The sequence below is a fragment of the Sinocyclocheilus anshuiensis genome, unplaced genomic scaffold (assembly GCF_001515605.1).
Source record: "Sinocyclocheilus anshuiensis isolate Anshui unplaced genomic scaffold, SAMN03320099.WGS_v1.1 scaffold319, whole genome shotgun sequence".
In the NCBI taxonomy this organism is placed as follows: domain Eukaryota; kingdom Metazoa; phylum Chordata; class Actinopteri; order Cypriniformes; family Cyprinidae; genus Sinocyclocheilus; species Sinocyclocheilus anshuiensis.
Window position 1 is genome coordinate 364,110 of NW_015552566.1, and position 10,488 is coordinate 374,597.

General features: G+C 38.5%; 1 protein-coding gene across 1 annotated transcript in view; it reads right to left on the reverse strand.

Annotated features, from left to right (window-relative positions):
• bcas3 (BCAS3 microtubule associated cell migration factor) overlaps positions 1–10,488 on the reverse strand; it is a 238,299-nt gene that overhangs the window by 216,919 nt on the left and 10,892 nt on the right. The window contains exon 7 of the mRNA XM_016455623.1: positions 10,251–10,323. Within this exon, the coding sequence (XP_016311109.1) occupies positions 10,251–10,323 (73 nt within the window). The remainder of the gene's footprint in view (positions 1–10,250; positions 10,324–10,488) is intronic.

Sequence of the window (10,488 nt, forward strand, 5' to 3'; positions counted from 1 at the left end):
CTGAGAGTGCAAGCCTGAGAATGCACGTCTGAGAGTGCAAGCCTGAGAATGCAAGTCTGAGAGTGCACGTCTGAGAGTGCAAGCGCCAGCTTCAGCCAGACCCTTCTCACTAGTTTACACAGGTTACACCAGATTCGGGTGGGAAGCGTGCAATCTGTGATCGCGTGCCATTACAGACGCTCGCGAAAGCATGCAATCGCTTTTTTACGGTTTCACTTTCGCTTTCGAAATCAGACACTCATACACTCAGAGATGTGGCTCACACGTGAGGCTGTAGTGTGAAAGCGTCCCAGCCCCCTTAGATGTAAGGCTACATTTACAGTGGTGCGTTTATGTTTTAAAATGAAAACGATCTTAGTCCATACTGGCGTCAGTGGAAAATCAGTGGAAATGAATAGAAATGATGATTCTGTCTGAGCTATTTGTTTTAAAATGAACATGCACTAGTGTAAACAGCCTAACAGATGTGTAAACTAAAAATGATTGGATCTATAATAAAACTATTTGCACTGATTTATTGTGTTGGTGCACGTCTGAGAGTGCAAGCCTGAGAATGCAAGTCTGAGAGTGCACGTCTGAGAGTGCAAGCGCCAGCTTCAGCCAGACCCTTCTCACTAGTTTACACAGGTTACACCAGATTCGGGTGGGAAGCGTGCAATCTGTGATCGCGTGCCATTACAGACGCTCGCGAAAGCATGCAATCGCTTTTTTACGGTTTCACTTTCGCTTTCGAAATCAGACACTCATACACTCAGAGATGTGGCTCACACGTGAGGCTGTAGTGTGAAAGCGTCCCAGCCCCCTTAGATGTAAGGCTACATTTACACTGGTGCGTTTTTGTTTTAAAATGAAAACGATCCTCATCATACTGGCATTTACACTGCATTTCAAGCCGGCTTTCCACTATCTCCGACAAACGACAAGCGACAGACCGGACGGAAGTCATTCATTTCCAGTGGAGAGTAGTGTGCGAGCTGCGTGGAGTTATCGAAGTCAAGGTATCGGTATTGAAAAAAATTTAACGATACCCAGCCCTATCAATGAAGAAAAAAAAAACATTTAAATTTGTAGTTCTCAGAAATGCACTCTTTCATGTTGGTTTCATATAGTTTAAAAAACGTTTTATTTTAAGGAATAATATCATGTAGTGTAGTATCCATCAACTAAAATAAATTATATTCATAGTAATACATACATGTTATAAATCTTAATTGTTTTTTCCAAAAATTTTACAGTTTTTCTCGATTGCTTAAACACATTTCTTGAAACTATGCCTCGTATTCTCAAAACAGTAAACACAAATCCATAACGTCTCACCCAATTCCCCAAACATCCCATTTTCAGGTCAAGATGAAGCTCTACACTCAAAACCATTCACTCTTGCTGAAAAACCAAACTTTGTCCTCAGACATCACACACAAGCCCTCAAAAACACACACACTACAACATAGTCTTACACACTGGTGAGATAAATTCAAAATACTACAAAAAAAAAAAAACAGTAATAAGTTATGTTACTTGTGGTTCTCCCCCTCAAGGATCTTTTCACATAATGAACACATATGTATACATTTGCACATTTTTTATTCCTTAATGTACTGTACAGCACAATACACCAAACAACAACAAAAAATATTCTGCCCCAGCATCACATCTTTTTTCTGGGTCAGGCCAGAGAATCTCGTCACATATATTTTAAATTTTTATTTATTCCTGCGATTTAAAAGCTGAATTTTTAGCATCATTACAGTCACATCATCCTTCAGAAATCATTCTAATATTCTGATTTGCTAATCAAAAAACATTTATTATATTTATGTTGAAAACAGCAGAGTAGAATTTTTCATGTTTCTTTGATGAATAGAAAGTTCAGAAGAACAGCATTTATCTGAAATAGAAATCTTTTGTAACATTATAAATGACTTTATCATCACTTCTGATAAATTTAAAGCATCCTTGCTAAATAAAAGTATTAATTTCTATAATCCCCCCCCCCCACAAATTATACTGACTCCAAGCATTTGAATGGTGTAGTGTATAATGTTACAAAAGTTTTTTATTTCAGATAAATGCTAATATAATAATAAAAATAACTATTTTAATTTATTAACATATCATTAAATTTTGGGGACTAACATTGCCTTGCCTGCTGTGTGAACGTAGTTTAAATGTGTCAAACGTAGAAATCTGCAAAAGCTATTAGTCTGCATTTTTATTCTCTTCTGCTGTCCTTTCACAGCTGCGGATGCTTGCAGTCTCGGTGAGAGAGACACGGCTATCTGCAAAGAGATTATCATCATAGCTAAAAACCCCTCTGGATTCAAACACCAAGATTAATAGGGGCATTTAACTTCCTAAACTTGTTTTAGAGCCACTATTCATTGATTTCAATATAATCTGGGTCAGATGAATCCAATTTAAAGCGTTTTAGAGCCAATGTGACACAAATGATATGCTCCGAGATTGATTAACGGGACAATGATAGCCTTGAAAAAAGAATCATCAAATTGGCCACTTCAATTGTTTGCCTTTTTGCATTGTAACTAATGGCCCGCTACTAATGGAATCAGTGCACGCTCAACATAATACAATTTCCTCTCACTGAGAATCGAGACTTCGATTTGAAAGCGTCAGTAAATTTCAATTATCGTTATAAAATCATATCAGCGTTTCAGTGTAGCACACTTTTAGGTGATATTGAGCACAGATATTATGACCTGTCCTATGGCTTCAGTCATCCGACTTTATATATGTCACGTTCATCCCGGCCATTTCTTTAGCAAAGGCCAAGTTAATAAATATACTAAATCTGATTAACATAAGGCCATAAAATGTATTGTGTTATCATAATTTTAAGGATAAAAAGCAGCATTTCCCTGTTTGCCTGAGAAATCAGGCTCTCTCTTTCAAGTAACACACTCTTACTGGTCACTGACCATTAAAAAAAAAGCATAGGCACTAAAAAAAAAAAAATCTAGAAAGAAGTCTATATTTTCTTTAAAAATGTCTGTTATTTTACATACTGGAAGTGGTGGTGACCTGAACTCACAAGTTCATGTCAGGTAAATTCAACCTTCTTTATTCGGCATGACATAACTTCACAATGCTTCAAATGCGAATATACACAATCTCAACGGTGCATCTAATAGCTGGATACAATCTCACAAAACCTCCAAGACGCACACCTGCAAAATCCATCTCCCCTCAGCATGGTAAGACAATAAAAAAGGCCTTTTCTGCTCTTAGCCTCCCTCGTGGTAACCAAATGGGAAAAGTCACTCACGAGTGGAACATTAACACATTTTTACAGTTAAGGTTTGGCTTAATTTTAGCATCGCATGTTTACAATGGTAATTACGCACATTACGCCACTATGTGACGAGCTGGTCAACTCATCACTATTATAATCTCGTAAACGTTTTGATGTCTGTATTTCAGCACGACTCTGAACCCTGTAAGATAACCATTTTGGTGCGTTTTACATTGTGAGGTTTTAATCATTTCAAAAACCTGAACGGAAACTGACAAGGGGAAAGGAATATACAGGTGCATCTCAATAAATTAGAATGTAGTGGAAAAGTTCATTTATTTCAGTAATTCAACTCAAATTGTGAAACTCGTGTATTAAATAAATTCAATGCACACAGACTGAAGTAGTTTAAGTCTTTGGTTCTTTTAATACTTTTCCACGACATTCTAATTTATTGAGATGCACCTGTAAAATAGGAAGTCTGGAAACTAAGAACAGTGCTAGCGAGTAAATCCATTTACGAGGCGACGTCATCGCATTTTGGCTTCAGCTACTTTACAAGCTTTCCGAATACGAACAAACAATTACATGCTCTGGAAATGCAAAACAAATACTACCTTGCCCCAAAATACCAGCCGACCTACTGAGAAACACACCACAAAACATGAGCTTAACTAAACTCAATAAACGCACCATAAATAAAAATAAAAATAAATCTGTTAATAGTGGACAACTTTTAAGTCTGTTCAAAAGTTGAATCACCTAAAACTGTGATAAACCCACCCAGTGTATTGTTTCTTCTGAGGTAAGGCAAGATATGAAGCACTTTTATTATCCTCTTAGGCTTTTTGTTATCATTCGAGAAACATGGAAAACAGATGCTTGAAGTGCGAGATATTCCTTTTCAAAAGGTGTTTGAGGAAAATGAAGAAACAGACAAATCGCAACTCTGATCTCTGGACCATGATAAGTCCCTCGAGCCAGCCTCGTATTGATTTATAACAGCTATTTCCAAGTACGGCAATGTAAAAACACAGATGAAAACAATTACTCTATTTTTGTAGGCAACAAGTGAGGTGGGTGGTAACTGAGACATTTTCGAGCAGAAAAAAAAAATCTGTCACAATTTTGCACCCTCTCTCTCTCTTTCTGCCCGTCTTTCTCAAGCCGAGCTTCAACACACAACAAACGCTGGCCACATCACAGGCTTCTTGGGGCCTGAGGGGGCCCTTTGATTCCAGCATGCCGTGGGCATTAGCGGGAAAGTAATTAGGGTAAAAAGTTCAACCGCAGCTTCATGTCTGCAGCACTGCCAGAAATACATTTCCTCCCCTTTCACTGGGCTCTCCACAGATTCGCATGCATATTGGAAACACATTGAAATGAGGAGCCTGTTGCAGGGGCACTGGTACTCTTGTACTGGTGTTTACAGCATTTAATTACTAAAAAAAAAAAAAAAGAACAGACACTGGAAAGAGAGACAGGGATGACGAAGGGGGGGACAGTAATACCTTTGTACCTTTTTGCTACATTGTTCATGTCAAGCAATTAAACATTTAACCATTATTAAACATTTAAAAACAACAGACGTTGACCCAAAGTGCTATTCAATTGTAGGAAAAACTTAATTATCCAGATTAAAATGAATAATTAACTAAATTAAAATATATAATTAAACATATACACTAGTATATTAAAAGAAGTAGATTTAAAATAATAATAATAATAAAAACTGGATTGTTTTCAATTAAAGAGGTTACTAGCATCCTATTTAAAAAAAAAGATTTATTTTTTTAACTTAAAGGTAATAGGCACATTACTCCTAAATTTGCACAATCATGAAAAGGATGATGTTACACGCCTGTGCGCCTCCTCTGCAATTAATCGGAAAGATAAGGAGATGTATGCACATGGAAAACCGATCTGAGACAAGTGCCCTTGAAAAACAGGGAAAACTTCAAAGCCATGAGATTCCCATCCTCAGAGAGTTTGAATTATGTGGTCGTCCAGTCAGCATGAAAAAGCACACAGGGATGATCTGAGACCCAAAGATGCACCTGGCATGAACTTTCCAAATAACTTGAAGGGTGGAGGATCCATCACAGGAAGGAAATGCATTCATCTTTAACATGACTGTAAGAGTGAGGATTGTGTCTATCAGACCTATCAGCAGATCATAACGCTTACCTCAAATTACACTCAAACATGAACCAAAAGATAGATATGGTAAAATAACGCAAATGTCAGAGGGAAAAAAAGAGAATGTGGAGTGATAAACTTTTAACATTGCTTTTTACTCCCTGAGCTTCCAAATAAAGAATTAGACATCTCAGATGATTCATGACCATAAAGAGGTTTTATTTCATCTAATCTTTTTTAATGTCCACATAAGAACCCATAAGCAAACACTGGTTTTAAAGCAAGACCCATGCGTCAAATGCAACGGCAGTGGAAAGAGACAAATTAATCTTTATATCTTGTGTGTGGGCCAAAAAAAACAGGCAATTGAGCCAGTAGCATGAGAGATGAAATATTACACTTTATCAGCACTCTAGGAGTGTAGTGTACACACAAACAATAAACACCAAAAGAGCTAAACAATACATTTTACCCACTTAAAGAAAAATTCTTCCAAAATGAAAATTTGCTAAATATTTACTCACCCTCAGGCCATCTAAGATGTAGATTAGTTTGTTCCTTTATTAGAACACATTTGGAGAAATTTAGCATTACATCACTAGCTCGCCAATTAATTCTCTGCAGTGAATGGGTGCCGTCAGAATAAGAGTCCAAACAGCTGATAAACCATCACAATAATCTACAACACAACTCCAGTCCATGTCTTGTGAAGCTAAAAGTTGTTTGTATTAAACAAATCTTTAAGACATTTTAACTTTTTAAACTTCCAGATAAAATCTGAGTCCTCTTTCCACACTGCTTTCTCAGGTTTAAAAAATAATCTCATCTGAATCAGGAGAGAAATATGCACAGATCAAGCACAAGTGAAAACAGTCCAAAATAGTTCTAAACAAATATGTCTGTGGATTTTGATGTGAGATGACAACAAGGGATAGACTTTTTCACTGGAGGAAGCATTATTATTGATTATGGACTGCTTTTTGTTTGTTTGTTTTGGCCAGAAGTGATGGTTTAAAGTTAACACACCTTAATGATGGGTTTGTTTCTTACAAACATGCAGCTTTTCACTTTACAACATGTTAATTGATGGATTAGAGTCGTGTGGATTACTTGTGGATTTTTGTGATGTTTTTATCAGCTGTTTGGACTCTCATTCTGACGGCACCCATTCACTGCAGAGGATCCACATGTGAGCAAGTAATGCAATACTAAATTTCTCCAAATCAGTTCTAATGAAGAAATAAACCCATCTACATCTTGGATGGCCTGAGGTTGAGCAAAGCTCCAGCAAATTTTTCATTTTTGGGCAAACTATTCCTTTAATATTAGAAACTATAAATCATCTAATTTATAAGATGAAACGCGGCAGTTTGAATTTTGGGGTGAACTATCCCTTTAAATGTACTTTGTTTTCACCCTACCACAAGTTGACTTCTCTCCTATTCACCTCCACTGATCTCTGCATGATCACACCATCTGAGCCAAGAGATCTCACAGTTCCGGGTGTGATGGCAAGAGAGTAACAAGCTCATGGGCTCTAAAAGCATCACTTCCCAATCCTCCCATAATCCTATGTCTACTACAAACGCACAGAGTTTTATCAATTTAATACACTTAAGAGGGATTTCTCACATCTCAATAAAAATGCAATGAAAAGCACAGCTTAAAAGTACAGTAGGCTTTAGCTAAGTCACTTTAAAAATAGTCACTGGACAAAACAGGGTTCCGCTCCTCCCAGCTATTGTGTAATTAATAAGCAGGCAGTGGGTGCCAGCAGGACTTTGTATAAGGACAATTAGGGCCATGGTTAAAGGAAAAAGTAAAAACAGATCTCATTGATAACACTGGGGGACAGTGGGATGAGGCTCTGCTCTTCAGAGCCTCACTGGATCTTTGCCACCGTCCCAGAGCCAGGCACAGTGTGGCCGCTGTGGAGTTAAAAATCATGGCTCTACGCCTGTGAAGTCTGGACCTACTTCTGAACCTCCACGTGCTGTAGTCCCTGACAGCGGTCCAGCTGTAATCTCCACAATGACAGAGGATTGCATTAGAGGATTGCAAAAAAAATAAATAAAAAAAATCATCCACATCCTCACCATGGAGATCTGGAAATTTGAGGGGAAGGAAGAGAGGGCACTGTTTTCTGCCTGCCCAACAACTTAATTTCTCCACAATCCAGAGAACAAAAGCAGGCCTCTTGTGGGGTGAACTTTTACCCCTTCCAAACATACTCACTACAGAAGCCACAAATGGTTAAATGGCATGCTTTTAAACCCAGCTTAATGACTAATTTTCATTTCTTAGCTCCAGATACTGTCTGAGATTATATCAAATGTTCTGCAAATATTTTTTTTTTGTTAATACTATTATTATTTTGTTAACCATTTTTCATTTTTATTTATTTATTTATTTATTTACCTTTTTAATTATTCCACTTTTGGTTTTAATGTTGTTAGACCTTGGATTCATGAATTAAAAATGAGAATTTAATGGCTACATTCCATCTATATGCTAGCATATATACACTTTCTTTCTTTTTCTTTTTTTTTTAATAAATGTGAATTGACACCAAGTTGCATGCATTTGGCATGAGAGAACACAGGCTCAACCTGGTCACTGTAATACCTGTAGCACTAACTAAAAAAAATAAAATAATAACAATGGTATGGTGGAAAATCAAATCCTTTCCAGATACAAGTGGGGGCCAATGGTGGATTGAATAGCACATACATTCCTTGCTAATTTGCAAACCCTACCGGCACTGTAGCACGGCACGAAGGGCGGCGTGTGTACTTTGCTGTCAGGAAATTCACCAGATCCATACATTGTTTGGACTTAAGACATAATCCCCTCCATTGATAAAATTATGTTGAATGTGTCTGGCTGGAGTTCTGCAACGAAGGATTTAGCACACATGCTTTTTCCTCTTTCTGGTTTTCCTTTAATTTGCAAATCTTGTAATCTAAGCCTAAAGCTGAGTGAACCAACTTCTAAACCAGCAGTGCTTTATCGGCCAAGACTGCAATCTGTTTTCCATTTGAGTGTCAAGACAGCATCCACACTGGTGGTTGACAAAAGCTGTTATTTCAAAATGATTATATACTAAAAATCGTGTGAGGACTTTGGTAAGTTTATTAATTATTTCAGTAAAGGGGAAAGAACCGAGCACAGTGCAGCTAAAAAATACAGAGCTAGGCTATTTACCAAACACTTCTACTGGAAGCAGCAACACCATTCACCCGGAGGGAGAGGGTTATGGTTTTCAGCACGAGGCATGTTTTCAGCATTAGACCAACCATTGCAGGAGTACAAAGCCAAACTGTCAGAGTCTGTCTCCATGTCAGGGCGGACACGGCGTGTTTGGCTGCATAAGCGCCAGCAGAGCAAAGCTCTAGTCTTGGAACGGCTGGGATGGTGGTCTCCATCAAAGTGTGCTGAAGACAGACTTCCTTATTCTATTTCCTCGGGAGGAAATATTGAGTTAAGATTTGCAGCAGCAGCAGAGTAGTTCGTTTTAAGAGGTGGCAGACGTAGCCGAGGGGAGGAGAGGAGCCAATAACTGATGCGCCCTGCTCCCTCTCACTCCCTAAGGGGGCATATTTCTCACAGATTGCAGTTCGACTCTGTTAGAGGTCCAAGTTTGCAGGTCTGGCCTTCTGGAGCCGACCGGGTCAGTCAGTCAGCAGGGTTTGGCCGTCTCTCTCCAGACCACTCCCTGGCCCCATCAGACCTTTGATGCAGGTTATTATGTATAACAAATTACAGGTTTTCAAATGTACTGATTTGTACCTCATAATATCTAAATGGTGCACACACTGAGGGATGTGGCTTGGACTCCACCGCACGTTAAAACGGGAAAACGCCATAAACCGGACAACGACGGAACATTCCATTAGCACATAGGTTTCACCTCATGAAGAGTTTTACATGTCTCCACTCGTGTTGTGCATGCCAGGAGATGGATACAAGCCTATTATATCCATAAAACTTCACTTGGGGAAAAATGCAAAGATCTTAAATGCCTCTGACCTGCATTCAACCTCAACTGGCCTTTCTCAAATCAAAAATAAAAATACACAGCTGACCAAAAGTCTACACTCTACAAAATTATTTCACAGCCTACACCTTCACAATAACAGCTAAATGCGATAGTTGCAACAACTAATTAATAATACAGTGTTTCTCATACATTGATTTATTTGCGGCGGCCCGCCACAATATCAACACTGACCATCACAAATAGATTTTCCAAAATGCATTGACTATATAAACATGAATAAAAAACTTAAACTTGAATAAACATGAGCTCTGCACGTTTCAAAGTCAAAACGCAGCGCGGGTGTTTTTATATGAATGTATCTTTGAAGGGCACTGACTGTCTTTAGAAAATTTTCGATGTCATTTTCATTTAATCTTTCCTATAACGCCTGATAAAGCAGCGTTTATGAGCACAGCGCTGTTTTGATTACAGCCGTTACCGGCGAAACCGCCATTTCTGCCGCTCCTAAAGGTATAGGTTCTTTGCCATAGGAGCCTGAGAAAAATTATATATATTATATACACACAGACACACATATATAGAAAATCTATGTATATACACTCAGCTGTTCGAAAGTTTGGGTTGGTAAGATTTGTTATATTTTCAAAGAATTCTACCATGTTCACCACAGCTGCATTTTGTTGATCAAAAAGAGAGTAAAATTGTTTTATTATTTTGCCATCAGCCTCAGTTTGTGCTGAAACTGTGCTTGTGTGCAGCTGAAAAACAACCAGACATGACCTGTGAATATGAATGCTCCGGCACCATGTGAGACACTACGCCGAGCTGACAGTGGAAGTGACGCTGTCGTTGTGCACTTACCCCGAAGAGCCCGTGCTCTTGCACACGCCGAGGAGGGGCCGTTTCTCAGCGAAGCTGTCAGTGTTGAGGGAACCTGCAGCCGGAGGGACAGAAAGGGGAACATTAACCACTGACCCACATAAAGAGGGACATTCATTGCCGTTACCGGCGAAACCGCCATTTCTGCCGCTCCTAAAGGTATAGGTTCTTTGCCATAGGAGCCTGAGAAAAATGCTCATTTTAGAAGAATTTTTTTTAA